We start from the raw sequence: 27,932 nt of genomic DNA on the forward strand, positions 1-27,932 counted from the left end.
GGCAATTTCACTCTGATTTTTACTGTCTTTTCGATTTTTTGGATCAGCTTCTTTCTAAATGGTTTTCGCAATCCATTCACAGCTCATTCTAGGCCTAATTTTTTTGTTTGAATTAAATTTTAATTTCCCGCTAGTGGTTATTTTGTTCACATGCGGCATTTTGACATTGATTTTCTGTTTTTTTCTTACTTTTTTATCTAATTTTTTTAAAAATGGTTTTCTCAATTCACTCATAGTCCATTCTAGGTCTAGTTTTTCTGTTTAGTCAATGACAATTCTTTGGATTGTACGTCAGGACTTGTCCTGCTATGTTTTTTTTAATTCGTGGCTCGCGATTTTCGTTACGACCATATGACGTCACAACCACTTCAAATCTGCTTTTTGTTCATTCGTTCATGCAATTTCACATGAAGTGCGTGCGTGACGTCACTTTTCCCTCTCAATGGAGCTTTTTCTTTTGCTCATTGGCGTGATTAAATTTTTGGTCACACTTGACTTACTCACTCTCAAAAATGACTTCCTCACTTTGAAATTGACTTTTATTTACTTTAATTCAAAGAGATAAGGTCCAATGGGTGTGTGTCACTCTAAATGAAGGAAATGAAGGTTATTAGAGAGCAGCTAATAGAGGCAGCAAAAACTTGTTCAGATTTTAAATCAAAATGTAACACCAGCCTTCAATGAAAAGACGAATTTTTTTGGTCTGTCTTTACTGTTTTTTTAGACTGCCGATCTACGAATCTAATGCGGCTATTTTCTGGCAATCTGCCAGCTATGTTTGATTTTTGGGTTGGATTTTTTTCTTAATGGTTTTTCCAATCCATTCATTTCATTCTAGGCCTAGTTTTTTTGGTTTTGTTTTTCGTTTGAACCAATTTTCCATATCTCGCTAGGGGTTTTTTAGCGGCATTTTGACATTGATTTCTGTTATTTTTTGATCTGATTTTTTAGAAATGGTTGCCCATTTCGATCATAGTCCGTTCTAGGTCTAGCTCTTTGTTCAGTCAATAAAATTCTTTGAGTTGTACGTCAAGATTTGACCTGATATGTTTTTAAAGATCTGTTCACACTTTTTCATGATTTTCGAAGTCATTTTGGAGCAGTGATTTTGGTCACGCCGAAACATGTAGTGGAGCGAAAAAACCAGTGGTTTTGCGGCGTGAAATTTCTTCATTCCAGTTGTAAAGTAGATTGAGAAAACAGTGTTTGAACAAAAATTCGCTTTCTCGCTAGTGGTTTTTGTTCACATGCGGCAGTTTCACTTCAAATATTAATGTTTGATTTTTTGGATCGGATTTTTTTCTAAATGGTATTACCAGTCCGTTTATAGACCATTCTGGGCCTAGTTTTTTGTTTGAACCAATTTTTTCTCGCAAATGGTCTTCTGTTCACATGCGTCATTTTGACATTGATTTTCAGTTTTTTTTACGTTTTTGATCTGATTTTTGGTCTAGTTTTTTGGTCCGTTCTAGGTCTAGTTTTTGTTTATTCAGTAAAAATGCTTTGAATTGTAAGTCAGGACTTGTCCTGCTATGCTCTTTGCTTCGTCGTCAAGTTTTTTATTCCGACCATATGACGTCGAAACCACTTAACATCTGTCTGTTCATTCACTCGTGCAATTTCAATTGAAGTGCGTGCTTAGTGTAGAGAGTTTTTTCCTCATTTGCGTTATAAAGTTTTGGGTGGCACGTGACTTATCTCACTCTCAAAAATGACTTCCTCACTTTGAAATTGCCTTTTCTTTACTTTAATTCAAAGACATAAGGTCAAGTGAATGTGTGTCACTCTAATTTTAGGTTATTTGAGAGCAGCTAATAGAGGCAGCAATAACCCTATACAGATTCTTAATCGAAATATAACATATCCTTTAATCTAAAAGAGTATTTTTTTGGTCTGGATTTCTTTCTGTATTTTTTAAGGACTGTATATCTACGAAGCTATTGCGGCTTTTTTTTCTGACGATCTGCCTGTTGCGTTTTGAAAATTCTTTTTTGACGTTTTGTAAATACTGTTTGGGGTATTGAAGCTCTGTCTCATCTTATGCGTTGCTTAATGCGCCAATCTAATAGCGCATTTTTGTTATGTTTAACTAAGTTGGTTTCATGAACTTTGGCAACTTGTTACTATTTTTTAAAAAATCTTTAGTCTTTTTGGCCTTTGTTTTTTTTATTTGTCCGACCCGATTGCTGCTAGTCCGCACGATAGTTATTGGGCTGAGTTGGCTAGACAAATTGGTCATGGAGAGCATGAGGAAGTTATCAAAATTTTAAGTAGCTTTTTGAAAGATCTTTAATCATTTTTTGTTTCTGAGCTCTTTTATTATTTTCCTCTCAATTTGTGAAACCATTTTATTCTTTCTGGCTGGTAATTTATTGCTCACAAACGAAGTTTGTAGCAATTATATTAGTCCTGTCGGTCTTATGCGATTTTTCGCTTGACCAATTTTTTGTCTGACGCTTTTGGTTTTTCATCCTCAAAAACGGGATAAACAGGTAGCGTCCAGCGGGCATTAAGTGCTCATAGAGTCTTTCGGCTCTGTTTCAGCTCAAACTGTTTTGGAGACTTATACTTATGGTGTGAATGGCTGTTTTTAGAGGTTGAAGACACGCTCACTGGTGACCCCCCCACTGTTGCCCCAACCCCCACTGCGCTGTTGCCGCCCCCCACCCCAGTGTTTCCCCCACCCTGCATCCATCAGACCTCGGTGCACCCTACCCCCCGTGGCTAGCTACTGACGAAAAACCGCTTGCTTTTTGCCTCAATTTTGTATTTTTGCAATTTTTTCCATCTTTTTGAAAATTTTTGTCATTTGAGTTTTTCAGCCCTAAGTGTCAAGGAACTTTCTCTAGTTTTTTTTAATAGCTTACTGCATATTTTCTAGTGGTAGGGGAATGGCTTCAACATTTTAACAGCACGAATTTTAGCATTTTTTGACAAAAAGTGCAAATTTTCTGAATTTTTTGACATTTATTTCTAATTATTCTCGCCTTTCCAGACGCAGGAGCCAGAAAATGTCCTTAAGAGTTTGATAATAAGTTACTGAAAGAAATTTTATTTGCCATGGAATAGCTTTCAATTTTTTAATACGACAAATTTTTTTCATAAATTTTACATTTTTAAGTTTTTGAAAATTTTTGTCAGTTTTTAGATTTCTCAGGCCTCAAGAGCCGATGACCCTCCTCTATGACTGACAATAGGTTACTGTATAGTTTCTAAATGTAACGGAATGTTTTTCAAGATTTCAACACCACGAATTTTAGCTTGCTTTTTCACAAAACTTACAATTTTTTTCATTTTTTTAAACATTTTTTGTCATTATTCAGGTTTTTCCAGACGCAAGGGCCAGAAAAGTTCCTTAGTGTTTGATAATAAGTTACTGGAAAACTTTTGGTCACATAATAGTTTTTCAACTATTTAATGTCACAAATTTTAGCAATTGTTTTTTTTATAAAACTTGCTTTTTTCGTTTTTTGAAAATTTTTGTTTTTTTTTTTTAGATTTTTTCAGCCTCCAGTGCCAAGGAACCTCCTCTAGGGTTTGAAAATGGGTAACTTTCTAAAGGAAATATAATGTCCTAAAAGATTTTAACAGCACGAAGTTTAGCTTTTTTTTAAACAATTTTTGCCTTTTTTTTTTAATTATTTGACATTTTTGGCCATGGATTAGTTTTCAACTTTAACACAAATTCTAGCAGTTTTTTATGCAACTTAGGGTTTGATTATAGAGTTCTGCATTGCTTTTAGATGTGATGAAATGTATTCAAGATTTTTATATCAGCTAATTTTAAAAAATATTTGCATTTTTTCAAGTTTTTGAATCTTTTTGAATTTTTTCCGGCACCAGGGTCCTAGGGACCTCAAAGGTTTGATTATAAGCTGCCGCATAGTTTCTGGAGTTAATAAAATGGATTTTAATATTTTAATGACTCCAGCTTTAGCAATTTTTTGGTAAAATTTAATTTTTTTTTCAAATTTTAGAAAATATTATCATGTTCCCAGTTTATGGATCTTTTTGAGCCAGTGAAACTACTTAAAGCTTGAAATAGGGATACTGGATAGTGTCTTGAGACAATGAAATGTTTTTGAAGATTCAGAGATCTTGAATTTTAGCAGGATTTTGCTTAAATTTGCGATTGTTTCTAAGTTTTTTTAAATGTTTTTGTCCTTTTCTGAGTTTAACGATCATTACTGGCCAACGAAGCTTTTCAAGTCTTGCAAATGGGTTACTTGACATAACTCCAGAGACAAAAAATATTTTTGATCATCTTCAAAAATATCAATTTTTTATTTGATTTATTTACTAAGAAGGCTAGAAAACTTAAATTTCCTAATCGAGTCGAATCAAGCTAAAGCTAGCCTCACTGAACCGTGTCTAGCTACTGACGAAGCCAACCGCTCGCCGGTTGTTTGAGAGCATTTCGCTCGACGTTAGTCGGTTATGTTTTTTGGTTGGTCTGCTGATCAGGTCACGCCGGGGAGTATTTTGTTTTTGATTCGTTTGTTTGGGTTGTATTTCAGGACTTTTCCTATGTTTTTTTTTCGTTGCAAAAATTTTAATTGCGTGCTTATTACGTCACGATCACTTGAAGTTTGCTTTTTAATTGCACTTGAACGAAGTTCGTAGCATTTTTTGAAATCGGGCTGGTCTATTTACGCAAGTTTTTCGCTTGTCCGTTTTTGCGCCTTACTTCTAGAACATTCTATGACATCTCAAGTGACTTTTTCACGCTTTCGTTTTTGAGTGATCTCTTTAGCTCTCAATCCGATGTAAAGCTTGTTGCTAATGTAAAATCGGTTGCAGCATAGCATCAAGTACGGTCTGATAGCCGAGTGGGAAGTGCTTGTGGTTAGGGTTCGTTAGGTCAATGGTTCGAATGCCGACTCTATTTGCTATGTTTTCTGACTTTTGTACTTTTGTTTTTTGCTCTTTCACATTTCTCAACCAATACCGTAGTATTCAAATCGCTGATCCTAAAAATATTTGCTAAAATTGATTTAAGCATAGAGAAATGAAGGACCTCATAGCCGAGTGGGCAGTGCTTCCGGTGAGGGCTCGGGAGGTCCATGGATTGAATCCCGTAGTGGCCAATTATTTTTTGCACCCGTAAAGAAAAATTTATCCAGGCTACAGCGAATTTTTTTGGTCTGTCTTTACTGTTTTTTTAGACTGCCGATCTACGAATCTAATGCGGCTATTTTCTGGCAATCTGCCAGCTATGTTTGATTTTTGGGTTGGATTTTTTCTTAATGGTTTTTCCAATCCATTCATATTTCATTCTAGGCCTAGTTTTTTTTGTTTTTCGTTTGAACGGAGCGAAAAAACCAGTGGTTTTGCGGCGTGAAATTTCTTCATTCCAGTTGTAAAGTAGATTGAGAAAACAGTGTTTGAACAAAAATTCGCTTTCTCGCTAGTGGTTTTTGTTCACATGCGGCAGTTTCACTTCAAATATTAATGTTTTTGATTTTTTGGATCGGATTTTTTTCTAAATGGTATTACCAGTCCGTTTATAGACCATTCTAGGCCTAGTTTTTTGTTTGAACCAATTTTTTCTCGCAAATGGTCTTCTGTTCACATGCGTCATTTTGACATTGATTTTCAGTTTTTTTTACGTTTTTGATCTGATTTTTGGTCTAGTTTTTTGGTCCGTTCTAGGTCTAGTTTTTGTTTATTCAGTAAAAAATGCTTTGAATTGTAAGTCAGGACTTGTCCTGCTATGCTCTTTGCTTCGTCGTCAAGTTTTTTATTCCGACCATATGACGTCGAAACCACTTAACATCTGCTGTCTGTTCATTCACTCGTGCAATTTCAATTGAAGTGCGTGCTTAGTGTAGAGAGTTTTTTCCTCATTTGCGTTATAAAGTTTTGGGTGGCACGTGACTTATCTCACTCTCAAAAATGACTTCCTCACTTTGAAATTGCCTTTTCTTTACTTTAATTCAAAGACATAAGGTCAAGTGAATGTGTGTCACTCTAATTTTAGGTTATTTGAGAGCAGCTAATAGAGGCAGCAATAACCCTATACAGATTCTTAATCGAAATATAACATATCCTTTAATATAAAAGAGTATTTTTTTGGTCTTGATTTCTTTCTGTATTTTTTAAGGACTGTATATCTACGAAGCTATTGCGGCTTTTTTCTGACGACCTGCCTGTTGCGTTTTGAAAATTCTTCTTTTTTGACGTTTTGTTAATACTGTTTGGGGTATTGAAGCTCTGTCTCATCTTATGCGTTGCTTAATGCGCCAATCTAGTAGCGCATTTTTGTTATGTTTAACTAAATTGGTTTCATGAACTTTGGCAACTTGTTACTATTTTTAAAAAAATCTTTAGTCTTTTTGGCCTTTGTTTTTTTTATTTGTCCGACCGGATTGCTGCTAGTCCGCACGATAGTTATTGGGCTGAGTTGGCTAGACAAATTGGTCATGGAGAGCATGAGGAAGTTATCAAAATTTTAAGTAGCTTTTTGAAAGATCTTTAATCATTTTTTGTTTCTGAGCTCTGTTATTATTTTCCTCTCAATTTGTGAAACCTTGTTATTCTTTTGGCTGGTAATTTATTGCTCACAAACGAAGTTTGTAGCAATTATATTAGTCCTGTCGGTCTTATGCGATTTTTCGCTTGACCAATTTTTTGTCTGACGCTTTTGGTTTTTCATCCTCGAAAACGGGATAAACAGGTAGCGTCCAGCGGGCATTAAGTGCTCTTAGAGTCTTTCGGCTCTGTTTCAGCTCAAACTGTTTTGGAGACTTATACTTATGGTGTGAATGGCGGTTTTTAGAGTTTGAAGACACGCTCACTGGTGACCCCCCCACTGTTGCCCCAACCCCCACTGCGCTGTTGCCGCCCCCCACCCCAATCCGATGTAAAGCTTGTTGCTAATGTAAAATCGGTTGCAGCATAGCATCAAGTACGGTCTGATAGCCGAGTGGGAAGTGCTTGTGGTTAGGGTTCGTTAGGTCAATGGTTCGAATGCCGACTCTATTTGCTATGTTTTCTGACTTTTGTACTTTTGTTTTTTGCTCTTTCACATTTCTCAACCAATACCGTAGTATTCAAATCGCTGATCCTAAAAATATTTGCTAAAATTGATTTAAGCATAGAGAAATGAAGGACCTCATAGCCGAGTGGGCAGTGCTTCCGGTGAGGGCTCGGGAGGTCCATGGATTGAATCCCGTAGTGGCCAATTATTTTTTGCACCCGTAAAGAAAAATTTATCCAGGCTACAGCGAATTTTTTTGGTCTGTCTTTACTGTTTTTTTAGACTGCCGATCTACGAATCTAATGCGGCTATTTTCTGGCAATCTGCCAGCTATGTTTGATTTTTGGGTTGGATTTTTTCTTAATGGTTTTTCCAATCCATTCATATTTCATTCTAGGCCTAGTTTTTTTTTGTTTTTCGTTTGAACGGAGCGAAAAAACCAGTGGTTTTGCGGCGTGAAATTTCTTCATTCCAGTTGTAAAGTAGATTGAGAAAACAGTGTTTGAACAAAAATTCGCTTTCTCGCTAGTGGTTTTTGTTCACATGCGGCAGTTTCACTTCAAATATTAATGTTTTTGATTTTTTGGATCGGATTTTTTTCTAAATGGTATTACCAGTCCGTTTATAGACCATTCTAGGCCTAGTTTTTTGTTTGAACCAATTTTTTCTCGCAAATGGTCTTCTGTTCACATGCGTCATTTTGACATTGATTTTCAGTTTTTTTTACGTTTTTGATCTGATTTTTGGTCTAGTTTTTTGGTCCGTTCTAGGTCTAGTTTTTGTTTATTAAGTAAAAATGCTTTGAATTGTAAGTCAGGACTTGTCCTGCTATGCTTTTTGCTTCGTCGTCAAGTTTTTTATTCCGACCATATGACGTCGAAACCACTTAACATCTGCTGTCTGTTCATTCACTCGTGCAATTTCAATTGAAGTGCGTGCTTAGTGTAGAGAGTTTTTTCCTCATTTGCGTTATAAAGTTTTGGGTGGCACGTGACTTATCTCACTCTCAAAAATGACTTCCTCACTTTGAAATTGCCTTTTCTTTACTTTAATTCAAAGACATAAGGTCAAGTGAATGTGTGTCACTCTAATTTTTGGTTATTTGAGAGCAGCTAATAGAGGCAGCAATAACCCTATACAGATTCTTAATCGAAATATAACATATCCTTTAATATAAAAGAGTATTTTTTTGGTCTTGATTTCTTTCTGTATTTTTTAAGGACTGTATATCTACGAAGCTATTGCGGCTTTTTTCTGACGACCTGCCTGTTGCGTTTTGAAAATTCTTCTTTTTTGACGTTTTGTTAATACTGTTTGGGGTATTGAAGCTCTGTCTCATCTTATGCGTTGCTTAATGCGCCAATCTAGTAGCGCATTTTTGTTATGTTTAACTAAATTGGTTTCATGAACTTTGGCAACTTGTTACTATTTTTAAAAAAATCTTTAGTCTTTTTGGCCTTTGTTTTTTTTATTTGTCCGACCGGATTGCTGCTAGTCCGCACGATAGTTATTGGGCTGAGTTGGCTAGACAAATTGGTCATGGAGAGCATGAGGAAGTTATCAAAATTTTAAGTAGCTTTTTGAAAGATCTTTAATCATTTTTTGTTTCTGAGCTCTGTTATTATTTTCCTCTCAATTTGTGAAACCTTGTTATTCTTTTGGCTGGTAATTTATTGCTCACAAACGAAGTTTGTAGCAATTATATTAGTCCTGTCGGTCTTATGCGATTTTTCGCTTGACCAATTTTTTGTCTGACGCTTTTGGTTTTTCATCCTCGAAAACGGGATAAACAGGTAGCGTCCAGCGGGCATTAAGTGCTCTTAGAGTCTTTCGGCTCTGTTTCAGCTCAAACTGTTTTGGAGACTTATACTTATGGTGTGAATGGCGGTTTTTAGAGTTTGAAGACACGCTCACTGGTGACCCCCCCACTGTTGCCCCAACCCCCACTGCGCTGTTGCCGCCCCCCACCCCAGTGTTTCCCCCACCCCGCATCCATCAGACCTCGGTGCACCCTACCCCCCGTGGCTAGCTACTGACGAAAAACCGCTTGCTTTTTGCCTCAATTTTGTATTTTTGCAATTTTTTCCATCTTTTTGAAAATTTTTGTCATTTGAGTTTTTCAGCCCTAAGTATCAAGGAACTTTCTCTAGTTTTTTTTTAATAGCTTACTGCATATTTTCTAGTGGTAGGGGAATGGTTTCAACATTTTAACAGCACGAATTTTAGCATTTTTTGACAAAAAGTGCAAATTTTCTGAATTTTTTGACATTTATTTCTAATTATTCTCGCCTTTCCAGACACAGGAGCCAGAAAATGTCCTTAAGAGTTTGATAATAAGTTACTGAAAGAAATTTTATTTGCCATGGAATAGCTTTCAATTTTTTAATACGACAAATTTTTTTCATAAATTTTACATTTTCAAGTTTTTGAAAATTTTTGTCAGTTTTTAGATTTCTCAGGCCTCAAGAGCCGATGACCCTCCTCTATGACTGACAATAGGTTACTGTATAGTTTCTAAATGTAACGGAATGTTTTTCAAGATTTCAACACCACGAATTTTAGCTTGCTTTTTCACAAAACTTACAATTTTTTTCATTTTTTTAAACATTTTTTGTCATTATTCAGGTTTTTCCAGACGCAAGGGCCAGAAAAGTTCCTTAGTGTTTGATAATAAGTTACTGGAAAACTTTTGGTCACATAATAGTTTTTCAACTATTTAATGTCACAAATTTTAGCAATTGTTTTTTTTTATAAAACTTGCTTTTTTCAAGTTTTTTGAAAATTTTTGTTTTTTTTAGATTTTTTCAGCCTCCAGTGCCAAGGAACCTCCTCTAGGGTTTGAAAATGGGTAACTTTCTAAAGGAAATATAATGTCCTAAAAGATTTTAACAGCGCGAAGTTTAGCTTTTTTTTAAACAATTTTTGCCTTTTTTTAATCATTTGACATTTATAGTCATTGAGCCTTCAGAGGTTTTTTGAGCCTTCAAAGTCAGAAAAGCTCCGTTAGATTTTGATAATAAGTTTCTGGATTTTTTTGGCCATGGATTAGTTTTCAACTTTTATCACAATTTCTAGCAGTTTTTTATGCAACTTGCAATTTTTTTTTTTCAAGTCTTGAATTTTTTTGTCTTTTTTTAGGTTTCTCCAGGCTCAAGAGCAACATAACCTCCTCTAGGGTTTGATTATAGAGTTCTGCGTTGCTTTTAGATGTGATGAAATGTTTTCAAGATTTTTATATCAGCTAATTTTAAAAAATATTTGCATTTTTTCAAGTTTTTGAATCTTTTTGAATTTTTTCCGGCACCAGGGTCCTAGGGACCTCAAAGGTTTGATTATTAGCTGCCGCATAGTTTCTGGAGTTAATAAAATGGATTTTAATATTTTAATGACTCCAGCTTTAGCAATTTTTTGGTAAAATTTAATTTTTTTTTCAAATTTTAGAAAATATTATCATGTTCCCAGTTTATGGACCTTTATGAGCCAGTGAAACTACTTAAAGCTTGAAATGGGAATACTGGATAGTGTCTTGAGATAATGAAATGTTTTTGAATATTCAGAGATCTTGAATTTTAGCAGGATTTTGCTTAAATTTGCGATTGTTTCTAAGTTTTTTTAAATGTTTTTGTCCTTTTCTGAGTTTAACGATCATTACTGGCCAACGAAGCTTTTCAAGTCTTGCAAATGGGTTACTTGACATAACTCCAGAGACAAAAAATAGTTTTGATCATCTTCAAAAATATCAATTTTTTATTTGATTTATTTACTAACAAGGCTAGAAAACTTAAATTTCCTGAGTCGAATCAAGCTAAAGCTAGCCTCACTGAACCGTGTCTAGATACTGACGAAGCCAACCGCTCGCCGGTCGTTTGAGAGCATTTCGCTCGACGTTAGTCGGTTATGTTTTTTGGTTGGTCTGCTGATCAGGTCACGCCGGGGAGTATTTTGTTTTTGATTCGTTTGTTTGGGTTGTATTTCAGGACTTTTCCTATGTTTTTTTTTTCGTTGCAAAAATTTTAATTGCGTGCTTATTACGTCACGATCACTTGAAGTTTGCTTTTTAATTGCACTTGAACGAAGTTCGTAGCATTTTTTGAAATCGGGCTGGTCTATTTACGCGAGTTTTTCGCTTGTCCGTTTTTGCGCCTTACTTCTAGAACATTCTATGACATCTCAAGTGACTTTTTCACGCTTTCGTTTTTGAGTGATCTCTTTAGCTCTCAATCCGATGTAAAGCTTGTTGCTAATGTAAAATCGGTTGCAGCATAGCATCAAGTACGGTCTGATAGCCGAGTGGGAAGTGCTTGTGGTTAGGGTTCGTTAGGTCAATGGTTCGAATGCCGACTCTATTTGCTATGTTTTCTGACTTTTGTACTTTTGTTTTTTGCTCTTTCACATTTCTCAACCAATACCGTAGTATTCAAATCGCTGATCCTAAAAATATTTGCTAAAATTGATTTAAGCATAGAGAAATGAAGGACCTCATAGCCGAGTGGGCAGTGCTTCCGGTGAGGGCTCGGGAGGTCCATGGATTGAATCCCGTAGTGGCCAATTATTTTTTGCACCCGTAAAGAAAAATTTATCCAGGCTACAGCCCCTGAATTAAGTTTCCTCGCTGGTCGTTAGAGAGAAATTCTTCTGACATTAGTTGGTTTACGTTCATCATTCTTTCTTTCAATTTTGATTTGAATTGCGTGAGTTATGTCATTTTCACTCTTATTGGAGCGACTTCTTTTACATTGGAGCGATTAAATTTTTGGTCACATGTGAGTTACTCACTTTCAAAATGACCTTCATACTTTAATTCAAGGAGATGAGGTCAACAGAGTATATATCAACCTTACTAATAGCCGCCCTCAGCCTCTCAAACGGCTATTATTTAGGCGCTCTCCTTTTTTTAAAATTCGCTTTACATTTGATCGCGTTTTTCGTTTTACATAAGTCACGACTTTCACGTTTGACTTCTGACTTACAGAATGAATTACGCAGGATAGTGAACACAGTCACGGTCAAAAGAGCAAAATCAAAAGAGACGGGATAAACCGATGAAGCCCGGTCATTAAGTCATTGAGAATTAGGTTATCAAAGTTCATTAGAGTGTTTGCTAGCCGAAATTGGTATTAAGCTTATTAGCTTTCAGTTTAGAGCTGAATTAAGTAGAGTTTTAGAGTCCCACTGAATTTGTACGCCGAATTGGAACACTTTTTGACTCTAAAAAAATAGAAAAAAATTGTCAATTTATCTCTTTTCTGTTTCAATGCCGATGTGCATCAAGCGCGTCAACGGCGGCTATTTTTCGGCAATCTGCCGGCTAGGTTTGAAGGCTGAGAGCAGCTAACAGAAGCAACAATAAGTTGTACAGATTCTTAATCAAAGTCTGGTATCTGAGCAATTAATAAAAAGCAGAGAAGTTTTTTTGTCTGTTTCTTTTTTTTTCAAATCTTTCAAAACTGCAGATGTACGAAGTTATCAAAGCTCTTTTATAGCAATCTGTAAGATATGCTATTATTTTTTGCAAGACTAAATAGAAACACAAAGGAAAGTTTTTGGAAATGAGTGCAGAGCTCAACCGGTGCAGACCTGTAAAATTAATCCTCGCTTTGCAAGGTAGTGTTTTGAAAGACTAAATTTCTTGTTTTGTTAGGTGCCAGTTGTTCGTGACAAAGTGACGTTCCCGGGTGCCAAAATTAAGAAGAAGGACGAGGGAATGCCAAATGTAGATGACAACACAAGGAAAGGCGATCTCTACGTCACCTTTGACGTTGCCTTCCCCAAGGGAGAACTTTCACAGGAAACCAAAGCAGGTGTGTACGCTTTAATAAGTTAATTGGTTGCATTGAGAGTTTTTACAAAGTTAATAATGTTCTGATTGGACTCATGTTCGGCGTAATCAATATTGAGATGGATTTTTGTGCGCCACGAATCTCTGCTCGAATTTTTGTCATGTGTAAATTTTGAAATGTTTCAGTTGCTTAAGAATTCTAGATGATATAAATAGCCAATTTTGTCGCTTGATTTCTCGTTCGCCATACAAGATAGATAAAATCCCTGATGGCAACCTGTATATGTTGGAAGATTAATATTAGCACAACGAAGGATTTAGAGCGTGCACCGAGTTTTTTGTGCAGGGTCAGGACAATTTTAGGATTTATTATCCAAATTTCTAAGAAATTACTAAATGGTAGATATCAACTTCTGCACCAGTGAAAATGGTGTAACTGTTTTTGATGCCCTAAAAGACATGTATGTAAACAATTCTGCAGTTGAAATCGAATTACTAATAGTAGCCGATATCACAATTTTTGGAGTAATCTTTGTTTCAGCGTCTGACGCTTTTTGGTTTTGCATTTTTAACGCAGCAAAGAGCGGTTTTCATCATTCGTTCCAAGCCGCTCCTCAGCTGCTTTTATTTAACTGACGTCGTTTTTAAGCTCAGCAGCACTGCATTTCAATCCATTTTTGTTTAATTGCTCTCAAACGAAGTTTTTAGCAATTATATTAGTCCTGTCGGTCTTTTTTGATGCGATTTTTCGTTTGACCAATTTTTTTTCTGACGCTTTTGACTTTTCGTCCTCAAAAACGGGATAAACAGGTAGCGCCCAGTAGGCATAAAATGCTCTTAGAGCTTTTCAGCTCTGTTTCGGCTCAAACTGCTTTTGAGACTTATACTTATGGTGTGAAGGGCGGTTCTTACAAAACGTGCAAATTTTTTTGATGTCATTTTTCACGTCTTTGCAGACGCAGGGGCCAGAAAACGTCTTTAAGGGTTTGATAATAGTTTACTGAAAATATTTTATTTGCCATGGAATAGCTTTCAATTTTTTAATATGACAAATTTTAGCAATTTTTTTCGATAAAACTTGCATTTGTTCAAGTTTTGTGAAAATTTATGTCGGTTTTGAGGTTTCTACAGACTCAAGAGCCACATAACCTCCTCTAGGGTTTGACTTCAGGTTTCTGTGTAGTTTCTAAATGTAATGGAATGTTTTTCAAGATTTCAACACCACAAATTTTAGCCTTTTTTTTTAACAAAACTTGCTATTCTTTTTCAATTTTTTGACATTTTTGTGATAATTCTTGTTTTTCAGTGTAACAGAAAATCCCCGTTAGGGTTTGATAATAAGTTACTGGAAAATTTTTTTTGGCCAAGAATTAGTTTTCAGCTTTTATTATTACAAATTGTAGCAGTTTTTTATGCAACCTGCAATTTTGTTCAAGTTTTGAATTTTTTGTCGTTTTTTAGGTTTCTGCAGCCTCAAGAGCCACATAACCTCCTCTAGGGTTTGATTTTAGGCTACTGCATAGCTTTTAGATGTAGTGGAATGTTTTTTTAAGGTTTTAATATCAGCAATTTTGCAGAAACTGCCAAAATACTTGGATCTTTTAAAGTTTTTCGAAATCTTTTTAGAAATTTTTTAATTTTTTTTCCGGCTCCAGGGTCCGGCATTTGAATTTTTTGTCGTTTTTTAGGTTTCTGCAGCCTCAAGAGCCACATAACCTCCTCTAGGGTTTGATTTGAGGCTACTGCATAGCTTCTAGATGTAGTGGAATGTTTTTTTAAGGTTTTAATATCAGCAATTTTGCAGAAACTGCAAAAATACTTGGATCTTTTAAAGTTTTTCGAAATCTTTTTAGAATTTTTTTAATCTTTTTTTTTCCGGCTCCAGGGTCCGGCATTTGAATTTTTTGTCGTTTTTTAGGTTTCTGCAGCCTCAAGAGCCACATAACCTCCTCTAGGGTTTGATTTTAGGCTACTGCATAGCTTCTAGATGTAGTGGAATGTTTTTTTAAGGTTTTAATATCAGCAATTTTGCAGAAACTGCTAAAATACTTGGATCTTTTAAAGTTTTTCGAAATCTTTTTGAATTTTTTTAATCTTTTTTTTTCCGGCTCCAGGGTCCTAGGGACCTGCTCCAAGGTTTGTTGATAAGCTGTCGCCTAGTTTCGTCTAGTTTCTAGAGATAATGGAATAGTTGTCAATTTTTTAATGACTACAGTTTTATGAGCCAGTGAAACTATTTAAAGCTCGAAATAGGGATACTGGATAGTCTCTTGAGACAATGAAATGGTTTTGAAGATTTTAATATCTTGAATTTTGACAAGATTTTGTTAAAGTTTGCAATTATTTTCAAAATTTTTGAATATTTTTGTCCTTTTCTTGAGTTTTACGATCATTACTGGCCAACGAAGCTTTTCAAGTCTTGCACATGGGTTACATGACATAACTCTAGAGGCAATAATTAGTTTTGAACAATTTCACTGCGAAATCTAGCCTCAGTAAACCGTGGCTATCTACTGGCGAACCAACGTCGGGCGAATTGCTCTCAACCGCTCGCCGGTCGTTTGAGAGCAATTCGCCCGTCGTTAATCGATTATGTTTTGTTATTTCTCAAAGGGACCTTTATCACTCGAATTTAAGGTTACTGTATGATGTTCTTAACAACTTCGTGGCAAGCGAAGGACACCCATGTAATGAATGCCAGTGCTTATATGGCTTCTCTACTGTAATGAGGAAAATAATTTAATTTTGGCAGTGTTGCTAATTTTCCTTTTTCCTTTAGAAACTTTATCATTGAAGTTTGGTATCTGTTGCCATCTATATATCATAGCAAGCCAGTCTATTTCATAAATATATCCAGTTGTCGGTCTGCTGTAGTTTAAGAAGTACTAATCACCGGTAAGGAGAGAACGCGGGGCTTTAAACTGAGATCAGCACTAACGTCTAATAAATCCTTCTCGCGATTGTGGAAGCCCGTAAATGTTGTCCAAGATTATACTGGCATATCAAAATCAACCTACAAAAAGAATAATTTGGATATCCGATGATATATTCCTAGCACATTGAAAACAATCTACAAAAAGCTTAAGTTAGCTGTCCGATAGTTTCATGCTTCATCAATTACATAGGCATCAAAAATTTCATACCGTTGTATAGAAGAAGTAACTGCTAAAAACGGGATAAACAGGTAGCGCCTCAAAAACGGGATAAACAGGTAGCGCCCAGCGGGCATTAAGTGCTCTTAGAGCCTTTCAGCTCTCTTTCAGCTCAAACTGTTTTGGAGACTTATAATTATGGTGTGAAGAGCGGTTCTTAGAGCTTGAAGACCCCCCCCCCCCCCCCCCAACTGTTGACCCCCCCCCCCACTATTGCCCCCACCCCCCCCCCACCACCGCGCTGTTGCCCCCCTTCGACTGTTGCCACCCTCATCAGCACCACTCCCCCCCCCCCCATGGCTAGTTACTGACGAACAACCGGTCGCTAAAAACACGCAAATTTATACAAATTGTCACAATTTTTTTTCAAGCTTTTTTGAAAATTTGTGTCATTTTTGTAAAACTTTTGTCAAATTTTTGAGTTATATCAACCCTAGATTAACCCAAGGAACCCACTCTATGGTTTGATAATAGGTTACTGCACAGTTTCTAGTGGTAGTAGAATGGTTTCAACATTTCAACTTCACGAATTTTTGCAATTTTTTTCAAGATTTTTGAAAATTTTCGTTGGTTTTTAGGTTTATCCAGCCTCAAGAGACAAGGATCCTCCTCTGGGGTTTGATGATAGGTTACTGAATAGTTTCTAGACGTAATGGAATTTTTTTCAAGATTTTAACATCACGAATTTTCGCATTTTTTTTTTGAAAAAAAAAATAGCATTTTTTAAATTTTTTTAAAACATTTATTGTCTTTATTCAAGATTTTTCAGCCTCAGGGTTCAGAAAACCTGCTAAAGGTTTTGATATTATGTGGCTGCATAGTTTTTAGCGGTAATGGAATGGTTTTCAACTTCTTAATATCACAATTTTATCGATTTGTTTTTATAAAACTTGCAATTTTTTCAAGTTTTTTGACAATTTTTGTCATTTTATAGGTTGATCTAGCCTCAAGAGTCAAGGAACCTCCTCTAGAAATTGATAACAAGTTATTGTATAGTTTTTTAGAGCGTCTTTAAAGATTTTAACATTTAACGAGTTTAAGTATTTAAAAAATTTTCGGCAATCTTCATGTTTTTTGAAATTGTCGTTTTTTTGAGGTTTTTCCAGCCTCAAGAGCCAAGAAGCCCCTTTCGAGGTTTGATAATAAGCTGCTGCTTAGTTTCTAGAGTTAATGGAATGGTTATCATTATTTTAATGACTCGAGTTTTAGAAATTTTATGATAAATTTTAATTTGAAAATTTTTTGAAAATTTATTATCATGTTCCAAGTGTATGGATCTTTATAAGCCAATGAAACTGTTCAAGGCTTGAAATAGCCATACTAGATGGTCTCTTGAGACAATGGAATGGCGTTCTGAAGATATTATTATCACGAGTTTTAGCAAGATTTTGTTAAAATTTGCAATTGATTTAAAAACTTTGGAATTTTTGGCCTTTTCTCAGTTTAACAATCAATACTGGCCAACGAAGCTTTCCAAGTCTTGCAGATGGATTACATGACAAAAATCCAGAGACAAAAATTGTTTTTGAACAGTTTCTTTACTACGAAATGTGGAAACTTTTCTTTGGAATTTTGCACTTTAAGTTTTTTTCTATATGATTTAGTTACTAACAAGTTTGGAAAACTTGAAGTTGTAGAGTTGAATCTCATCATGGAAAAAATCCCTAGCTCTCGCTCTCTCTGTGTTAGCTGGCGTTTCTTTCCTTCTCCTTCTCGCTCACGTTCAATCTCTCCCGACGTTTGAGAGCAATTCGCCCGACGTTAGTCGGTTATGTTTAAATTTATTTTCAACAAGATTGAATCTCAAAGCCAAAGTTTGCACTCCAAGGCGCTCTTTCCATAAAGTTTGACTTTAAAAAAACTGACCAGTTCCTCTTGGAGTATGAATACAACTCAGAATGACCATCCGGTTGAACTCATTGAGCAAAGTAACAGCAATTGGAAAATGCCTTTGATCGCTGGAAGAACGAGGTTTGCCAATGCGCGTAACTTCAACTTTGTTATTCACTGGCGCATTAGATTTAACAAACGAATCCTAACTAAAAAAGCAACAATTGTTGGAAGCACTTTTATCATATTCGTTTTCAGATAAAGTCTTTAATACAGGAGACCATTCGTCGTCCGAGCGGGCTGTTTTGATTGCTTATTTCATTGACGACTGTCGAGATACTCTCTACTGTTTCCCAATTTTTTGCAGCTGGCTGACGCACTCTCGAAGGACACAATATGTTTTCTGCAACTATAGCGACATAATCCCTATGGATAAGCTTGTCAATAATCGGAATATTAATTGGATTTTGAAATACTCCCGTATTTGACATAATATAACGTCTGAAACCTATTATACAACCAGTTAAATACAATGGAATCAGATTGAAGTTTTGTGAGGGGGGGGGGGGGGTGGTAGGGCCGCTTTCTCGCAAAACCTTCGTTTTTTGTGCGTTTTAGCAAATCACTCAAGAATTGTTTTTGAAGTTGGGCTGTCTTTTGTTTTTAGCGAGTTTTCAGGATTCTTTGTTCTCTAAGACGCTAATATAAAGTATTGCTTGAGGTGCAGTTAGGAACAATAATGAAAAGATACTGCTTTTTGACGAGCATTTTTGAACGCAGAAACATTGAACATTTTACATGGAGAGTGACTGATCGAAAAAGTGTGATATCGAGAAAGTGTGATATCCTCGTTTTCATGCATATGATAGATGTAAGAGTATAAATACTTTTGTTTCAGCTATTAAAGAACTGTTAGGAGGCGTAGACGACAAACCAATTATATACAATGGACTAAGAGGCGGGCGACCAACGGGCTAATCATATATACACCTCTCTACCACCAAACCCAATGTGCAGATGTTGCAAGTAATGTTATTCCTCAACCTTAGCTTCAATTGCAATATATTAACATTAACAATTCCAAGTTTAAAAGGTGGTTAAATAATAATTGTATGGGCCAACTGAGTTGAAATTATACAAAAATTATGTAAAGATATTCGTGTGTGTAAAAAGTTTCGTAGCGGTTGTTTGATTTCATCGGTTTATCCTTGACATTGATTGAAATCGTCGGTCTATTCTGTTTTCCCAATCTTCTCTATAGTCCCCCAAGCGGCATACTCCACTACAACCCCCCCCCCCCTCGCTCCCACCGAAGCTGCTATTCTTTTCATAGCGGCCTTATAATGTTCTATATAAAAATACATAATTTGTAATTGAATTTTAAATGGCCATTGGGGGCACAGAATAGATCTGAAATTGCAGTGGAATCTCTATGCTTTTGAGTTTGATATGTATGATCTTGACTACAAAGTTTTCAAAAAAATCACAAAACGTGTATTGTAACTACTTGATATATTAAATGTGTGTTTTATGGTTTGGTCAGTATTTGCCTTCATTTTCCAAATTTTCAAGTGCTCAAATAAATTAAAATTGGTTGTCGAAATAATGATACCTAAATATAATTCATGTTTTTCAGTTGTGTTGTTTTTTTTTCCTGTACAAATCGTCTTATTATTGCGTTTGATGGATTATTTCTCATATCAAATATGAATTTAATGTATATGTTCACTTTTTCATTTCTTCAGCTGTTGCGTAGCCGTTATCATGTTTGAACTTTTGGGTTATGCACGTGTTGAATATGTTTGAGTTTCGAGCATTCCTAAAGCACTTGATAGTATATAACGAAATTGCATGTTCTGAGGGTTTGTATAAGCTTGCTCCGATGAACGCGATGCTCTAAATAGCAAAATGGCTAATGAATTAGACGTAATTGTTATCGATCGCGTCACGCAATTTGTTAAAATTTGTTGCAAAAAAAATGGTGACCATTTGCCCCCAAAAATCGAACTCGTTTTCAACATTCCTAACCAGAGGATGTTCAGACCTCCTGTTGGCTGAGTGACCGCATGACGTCACGCTCACTCCGATACTGCTTTTTCTTCATTCATTGATGCAATTTCGACTGAATTGCGTGCGTGACGTCATTATTCACTTTTAGTGGAGAGAGTTTTTTGTTCATTCGCGTGATTAAGTTTTTGGTCAAACGTGACTTACCTCACACTTAGAAATGACTCATTCTCAAATTGATTTTCCCTGTTGTAATTCAAGGCGATAAGGTAATTCAACTGATTCTAATGAGCAGCTAATGGAAGTAGAAATAAGTTATACAGAACATTTATCAAAATATCAATTGTTGAGGGAGAAATTTTTTGGTCTGTTTTCATTAAATTTTTGAGACCTACAAGATCTACTAGGCGATCGTAGCTGTTTTCTGACAATCTGCAAGCGATGTTAATTAATTCCTCTTGAACGAAATTCTAAGTATTTTTTTTTCTTTGTATGCAAGTTTTTCCTTGACCGTTAGATGAGTTCTTGCATATTTCTTCGCGCGCTTGAACATTTTTTTGTCCGGATAGTAGTAAACTGGTTATAATTGAGGGCATTTATTTAATAATCAGTTTTTTGAACATTTATAGGGTCTAAAAATACGAATCGCAGAAGCTGCTAAGCAGAGCTCATTTATTCGCGGGGCAATATGAATTTTGGACGCACTTATCTGCCCACCTCATCGACACTCCTCTTAGCCAGTACCGCTTGACTCTCAAAGCCAATGCTAGCTACTGTCAAAGACGCCCTTTTGCCTGTAGTTCAGGACTTGTTCTTCCTAGGGTACTCGGTTTATGTTAACTGTGTGTTAAGGCTCGTTAAAGTAGCCACAACTTTTGTGGACGTGATCATTGTTCCGACCCCTTGTGGGAGGAGGAACTATATACTCAAATGGGTTTTTTGCTGAGTCAATTTTGGCCGATCGATATATTCATCGTTTAGAATTGTGAGTGGTATCATTAAAAAGCTCGTCCAGCGTAGAATTCGAAACTAAAAAGATTTTTTTTTAATTTCCTTTTTTGTGATATTTTGTTTACTCTTAAATTACATTCACACTTAAATTACATTTCACGCCACAAGAAGAATCAATATTGAGATCCTAATAGACGAAAGGCGATCAAAAAGACTAATTCTGGTCTCATAGGGAAGTTTACTATAAAAAAAAAATCGATTTCTATTTGAGAGCTTTTTTTTAAAAAAAATTCATATTTTTTTTGTTTTATGTCACAGAGACTAGTCACTTTTCATCCCAAGGCTCGGTTAATGATAAACCTGATTCACAGTCTAATGAAGCCCAATGAACAAAAAATTCGTTTTCAAAGAATCGCTCGTATTTTTTTTGGCTACGACTCTGAATTTTAAATGAAATTATGATTTTTTTTTGAGGTTTTACTAAATTTTTGGAGTCCTATGGCATAAACTCGTTGCCTAAAAGTGCAATAGGTTCCATGATGAGCATTAAGAGAACCTATCTAGAGCTTTGAGTGGACAGCTAATGGCTGTTAAGACTTTAAAAATGGTTTTTCGAAACTTTTTTAACATTAACCAATCATAAACTATATTCGTGAATTGTAAGTCAAAAGTCAAATTCTGTGATGACACGACCCCCTTACTTTCTACTGCAACCAAAATTAATCTGGTTAGCGGTTTTATCTTCTTTTTATTTGTTGTATGACTTCAATGATACAAAATTTCGAAATTTAAAAATTTTGGATTTTTTCGTTTTATTGGTTCCTCTTGAAATCTTATCACATTCTCCTGTTATTAATATCTCCCATTGGCTTAGAGAATTTTTCAATAGACCTGGGACAAAATTTTCAGAGAAAAGCTTATGGTTTAAATGGCTTCGACACTTTCTTCGCTCTCGTTTCCACTGAATTTTTTCTTTTCGCCTGTAATTTTTGTGGTTTCCATAGTCATAAGATTTTTTGTGAGTTCTTATCGATTACCTATGCATAAAAAATATCCTTTTAAGTCCAATCGAGGGACAACTGAGCGTGTTTATTGGCTTCCGTTGAAAGCAATTGGATTAAATGGCTGTTAAGACTTTAAAAGTGATTTTCCGAGAAATTTTCAACATTAAACGATCTTAACCCTTAGTTCGTGATGTGTAAGTCAGTCTCAGTAATGACCAGACCTTTCTTGTCTAATTCAACTAAAATTGATCTAGTTAGTGGTTTTATGTTCTAGCTCTTGGTGTTATGACTTCGATGCACGAGTTTTCATAACTTTTTAAAAAATGTTTGAATCTTTTTCTTAATTCTGGTTCCTTTTGGGATCTTAACACATTATCCTAATATTGATAGTCTCATGAGCTTAGAGATGAGGACGTTCAATAGATCATACAAAAATTTTTCAGAGAAAAGCTAATAATTGTTGTTGTTTCCATAGTCATAAGACTTATTGTGAGTTCTTATCGATTACCTATGCATGAAAACTATCCTTTGTTGTCCAATCGAGGGGCAACTGATCGTATTCATTGGCTTCGTTGAAAGCTATTTGATTTACTGCCTGTTAAGACTTTAAAAGTGATTTTCCGAGAAATTTTTTAACATTAAAGGATCTTAACCCTTAGTTCGTGAAGTGTAAGTCAGTCTCAGTAATGACCGGACCCTTCTTGTCTAATTCAACTAAAATTGATCTAGTTAGTGGTTTTATGTTCTAGCTCTTGTTGTTATGACTTCGATGCACGAGTTTTCATAACTTTTTTAAAAAAATTTTGAATCTTTTTCTTAATTCTGGTTCCTTTTGGGATCTTAACACATTATCCTAATATTGATAGTCTCATGAGCTTAGAGATGACGACGTTCATTGGATCATACAAAAAGTTTTCAGAGAAAAGCTTATGGTTTCAAGGGCTTCGACACTCCTCGCCCACTTTTCTACCAGTTTTTTGGATTTTGCCTATGTTTTTTGTTGTTTTCATAGTCAATGACTTTTTGTAATGTCTTATTGATGAGTTATGAATGCCAAACATGCCATCTTTTCCTTGTCTCACCGAGGCATAACTTAGCGTATTTATTGCCTCCGTTGAAGGCTATTGAACTTAATGGCGTTGTTACTACGGTTTTTCTCAAAAATTCGTTGTTTTAATGTGTTTGTTCATGTTGTTGATTTATCGAAGTCAAAATGTTGAAAAGAAGAATACCATTGCTGTTAGAAATTAATTGAAACGGGAAAAGTTTTAACTCAAAAGTTCCTTTTTTATTGACTTCGATACTTTTTTCGCTCATTTGTTTTTTTTGAATTTGCTGTGTTAGCCTGTTTTTGAAAATGCTGACCGTTCTCATAAGCTTGTAAGTGATGATTGATTGAATAATGTTACCCGAAGAAGACTGTTTATAGCGATTAGTCTTCAAGTTTATAATATACGTTTTTGAGAGTTTAAGGATTTTTCAATTTTTTTAGTTTTTTTTGTTTTCATTAACTTGTAACGTGTTCTGATCATTGAGAGGTCCCATGTATTTTAAAGATTAACATGCTTACTGATATTATGACGTAACTAATATTTTGTTTGTTGGACGATGTGTTTTCATAAAAAGTTATGTTATGTGTATTTGTGTTTCTTTTTCTCTTCCTTTAGCACACTCGCGTATTAACAGATCCCAATGATTTTCAAATGTGGCCCAATTGAACTTATTTTATCATTCAGTATATATTTTTCAGCTGAATTAGAATGAATGAAAATTGAAATAAAAATAAATTATATTCAGATATCTAATGATTTTATTGGCTTCACTAATTTGTGTTTTCGCAATGTTTGTAATTTTTCTGCATCTACAGTCGGTTCCTATGGCTTAGTCTACCCAAAGACAGGTCCTATTGGTTTCATTATGACTCGAGAGTAAATTTATTGAGAATTAATTCTTTGAAAGCTATTGATTTTTGAGACTTGAAATTATTCGGTTTAAAAAATGTTGATTGATTTTAATTCAAACAAGTAGATGAGCGCGGGTCGGAACATCATGTGCGAACGCACATTAACAAGCCTCCTTGTTAGTTTCTCCCGTCAATATTAAAAAGCTTACCCTTTGTAGAGTAATTATTTCTTTATGGACTTCAGGTCATCTTGCAGTAAACTTTTCTATGTGCGCAAATAAATCAAAATTGGTTGCCGAAATTAATAAAATAAAATAAATGTGTTTCTGCGTAATCGCAGCGGAGAAGCATTAGGCTGCAGTGTATTAACAGTAGCCTATTCTCAGCTGTCCTTTTTCAATTATTCCACATCTCAGACTGTTCATTTGGTGAGCATAAATGTTCTTTTTTGGTGACTTTAGCTACTTTTTTGCGTCTGAAACTTTCACGTGGTACCATAATTGCAGCCAACATTGGTCAGGCTATGGTCAACCTGAAGCTATGGTTAAGTAAGAGCTCGTCGTTACACAGACAGCTTCACGGAGGCAGGGGATTGAACTCTCAATCATTGGCGTGTGAATCACACACCTTACCTCTCGGCTATCACGCCAATTAATGATCTACAGATCATATTTTTCAGTTATGTTGTTTTTCTGTGCAACTCGTCTTATTATTGCGTTTGATGGACTATTTCCCATCACAGAAATAATTTTCATGTATATGTTCCTTTTCTTCAGCTGTTGTGTGGCTGTAATCATGTTTGAACTCTTTGGTTATCCACTTGTTAGTTGTGTCTGGGACCATTCCTGAAGCACCTGATAGAGGATAACGTTTAAGCTCAAAGTGTCTATTATCATTGGCAGGCCTCTACGTTTTATCTATCCATATTTTCCTATTTTGACAGCCGCTAAACAAGATAGTTAGTCTTCAGTTTAAAAATGGAATGAGAATAGTGATTTGACTAAAATGACAGCCATCTGGACGTTGCGTGCACTTTCTTAGACTGCTTTCTTTGCCTGCTTTTTGACTTTTTGAAACTTTCAAACGCTTGAGTGGTTCGGGGTTTGACTGTTCATAATAAATTAATTACTAATTACCTTAGTAATTAAAAAGTTAGTTTTTCAAAAATTTTCCGATTTCCGATTCTTTGTTAGTTGTTTCTTAACAAATAGTATGTGCAGACACAATTTTTGACTTCTAAGTTGAGATGTATATACGTTTTCCTCCTTGTGATTTTTGGGTCGCCCTCCTGGGGTTGATTGGATGAGATTTGCTGGAAACTGTGTTTGGTAAAAATGTATATTTCCGCAAAAAGGGTATTTTAGTCTGTGCAAGTAACGATATAAGATAAACAAGAAAACTCAAAGAAGTCTCATCATTCCATAGTTTTTCAGTTGAATAGTGTGCTAAGCGTATTTTTCTGAAGCGATTTGGTTCTAAGCTTTAGTATTGTGACAGAATTTTGCTTTCAAATAATTTTTCCTTCCTTTAGAGGACTGAGTTCATTGGAGGCTATCAAACCCCCTTTTTGCATCGAAGAAGCTGTACGCTGAGAACAGTTTAAAGGTTTTTTTCACGATCAAATGAACTTGCACTGATCTACTCTAATCCATGGTATTACATGAACCAACTCTTCTTTGGTCCAAAATGTTCTCATAATTGAGTAAAGGCTGATAATAATTGTGGTTTCTTTAATCGCGGTGGAACAGCATTAGGCCTCAGCGGTCTGTCTCAGCCACTTTTCTCATTAGAAGGTTAACAAACAGCATACTTCTGTGATCTGTTAAAAACAAATTGCCGTTTTAATTGACCAGACCTCGTTTCAAGCTCGAGATTTTGGTGCTGTAGTTTCAAATTTTAATTGCGCTTGAACGAAGTTCATAGCAATTATTGTAAACGCGTTGGTCATTTTTTATGCAAATTTTTTGCTTGACCATTTTGCGCTTTTCTGGAAAATTCTTTGACTTCTCAAGTGACTTTTTCGTGCTTTTGTTCTTCATTTTTGAGTGGTCTCTATTGCTCTCACTCCGAAGTAAAGCTTGTTGCTAATATAAAGTCGGTTGCAGCAAAGTAGAGACAAGGAGCTGGTAGCTGAGTGGTCAGTGCATCTTGTTATGGATTGGGAGGTCAGTGGTTCAAATCCCGGCGGGTTTAAATGTTTTTCCACCGGCCTGTCGTTCGAGAGCAATTCTTCCGACATTAGTCGGTTTGTTTGTTATGTTTGTTGTGTTAACTTTTTTGGGTTTTATTGGTAACGAAAGATTCTGAAGTGGCGTTTGCATTAAAAAAACTGGTTCTGAATTTATAGACATTTTTTGGGATCGGAATACAATACAGCATCACGAGTTTAGAATTCGGTGCTTAAGTATACTGTAAAAATTGGCCTTGCCAGTAAAAATTATAATTTTGTTCTTTATTGTCTTTTTACGCGGTATTTTTGTCTCGACATCTTTTTTTAGTTCTGTTGGGTAATTTGTTATTTTTACCTTTTTGATCGCTACTAATTACAAAATTTAAGCTATATATGCCATTTTTTGAAAGCCTAAACCTAGAATCTGACTCTAAAATTTAAATAACGCGTTTGCACAATTTTTGTATAGTTGGATTATTTTTAAATGCTCTCGAACTAAATTTGATTCAATCCTTGTAACCGTATCTCTTCGTTATGCAAAATTTTGGCTGAACCGTTTTGATTTGGAACATCCGTCGATTTGACGTCTTAGTCTCTTTTTCATGCTTGACTTCTTGATCTTAGCGTGACCTAAATCGCTCTTATTAAGAAATTAAGTCTTTTGCTAAAACAAAATGAATGGTAAGATAAGCTATAACTAGGCACTAATGGCTGAGTGGCCGATGCTTTAGTCTATTACGACGGATGTCTGGGTGTTCGCACCTCTCTGTAAGCGCAATTTTTTGCTCTCATAGAGAATTATCTAGGCTACAGCCCCCTCTGAATTTAAATGCCCTCGCCTGTCGTTCGAGATTAATTTGTCCGACGCGATTAGGTTAATGTTTTACCTAATGGAAGTATGTTTGTACCTGCACTTTTAATTGGGTTATATCTGAAATTTAACCAAGTCCATCTCACTGTTGTCTCTCAGATTGTTAGTGCTAAGTTGTAATTATTTAATTAAATAATTTATCTAAGCTATGGTGCGCTAAGTTGTAATTTTTTTGATCAGTTACTCGGTGGATTTGCATCTAATTGGGTATTTGTTTTGATACTCACAGCGGTGACCTCTTGTTCGAAAATTTATTTTCAACATTTTATTTTTTTTAATTCGACTTAGTTATCCAAATAGTTTGGAAAACCGCTAATTGTTTCCAATTTTTTATGTTTCACAAACTTCAAAACTTATGAATCAACTTTTTTTCTGTACAAAAATCAATATTGCAAAGCTGATTTGTATTCATGAATTATGTTGTGAAACATAATTGATACGATTTAGCTTAGGGTTTTAAGCATTACATCCCTTTATGTATTGATGGCAGATGACATCAATGGTTTCGATCAAAGAATTAACTAAGGATTTTTCGATTTTTCAGTCCTAAAATCTACTTTAGTGGAATCGCTAAAAAAACAAATACTTCTATCGTGGATTGCTTGTTATTTTCCTATGGATATGAATGAAGTCAAGGATTTGAAATCTAATTCCTCATTCTCTCCCTATTAATAAAATTAAGTTATATGGCAATGCGGTTTAACGGAGTTATCGCAAAAAATTCCATAATTTTTGTTGCTAATCGAATTGAATATTTTGCGGAAATTGGTTCAATTTTCATATGCATTGACGAATAGATTTGAGTACATATCCAATTCTGAACTGTTTTAGTTCGAGACTTTTAATGTAGCTCAGGTGTCGGCAAAATTGTTTTTAATTTGATAAAAAAAAAACAAGCCCAGCTGGCTGTAATTCTCTTTGAGAGGACCGGACCGCTTGAAGTTTCTCCGAAGAAAACATTCCTTTGTTACGCAATTATTTTGTCGATTCAAACGGTACATATTTTTCGATAAACAGCGAAAGACAACCATAATAGGACTAAAGACTTAAAAAGAATAAATCTTGAACTGAAAAGAATTGTTGTTTGGACAATTGAAATGGACAATTTTAAATTGAACATTTTTAAATTGGACAATTTTAAATTGACTGAACTGCAAAAGACAAGGTTTTTCAGGTCATTTGTTTAACTGAATATCAAAACGAAATTTTGATTCATCTTTCCTGAGAGGCATTATTTTAAAATTATTAAATAAATATCATTTCTTTTGCCCAGATATTTTATGCCG

General features: G+C 35.2%; 2 protein-coding genes across 2 annotated transcripts in view; one reads left to right on the plus strand and one right to left on the minus strand.

The window, feature by feature from the left end:
* The window catches only part of LOC142349020 (dnaJ homolog shv-like), a 69,018-nt gene extending 49,547 nt beyond the window's left edge, over nt 1-19,471 (plus strand). The window contains exons 9-10 of the mRNA XM_075400422.1: nt 12,621-12,780; nt 18,639-19,471. Coding sequence (XP_075256537.1) covers nt 12,621-12,780; nt 18,639-18,718 — 240 coding nt within the window. The 3' untranslated portion in view covers nt 18,719-19,471. The remainder of the gene's footprint in view (nt 1-12,620; nt 12,781-18,638) is intronic.
* Nucleotides 1-27,932, minus strand: part of LOC142349484 (coiled-coil domain-containing protein 89-like) — a 188,827-nt gene that overhangs the window by 78,994 nt on the left and 81,901 nt on the right. The window lies entirely within an intron of this gene.

Source organism: Convolutriloba macropyga, chromosome 11, assembly GCF_964194025.1.
Source record: "Convolutriloba macropyga chromosome 11, txConMacr16.3, whole genome shotgun sequence".
Lineage (NCBI taxonomy): Eukaryota > Metazoa > Xenacoelomorpha > Acoela > Convolutidae > Convolutriloba > Convolutriloba macropyga.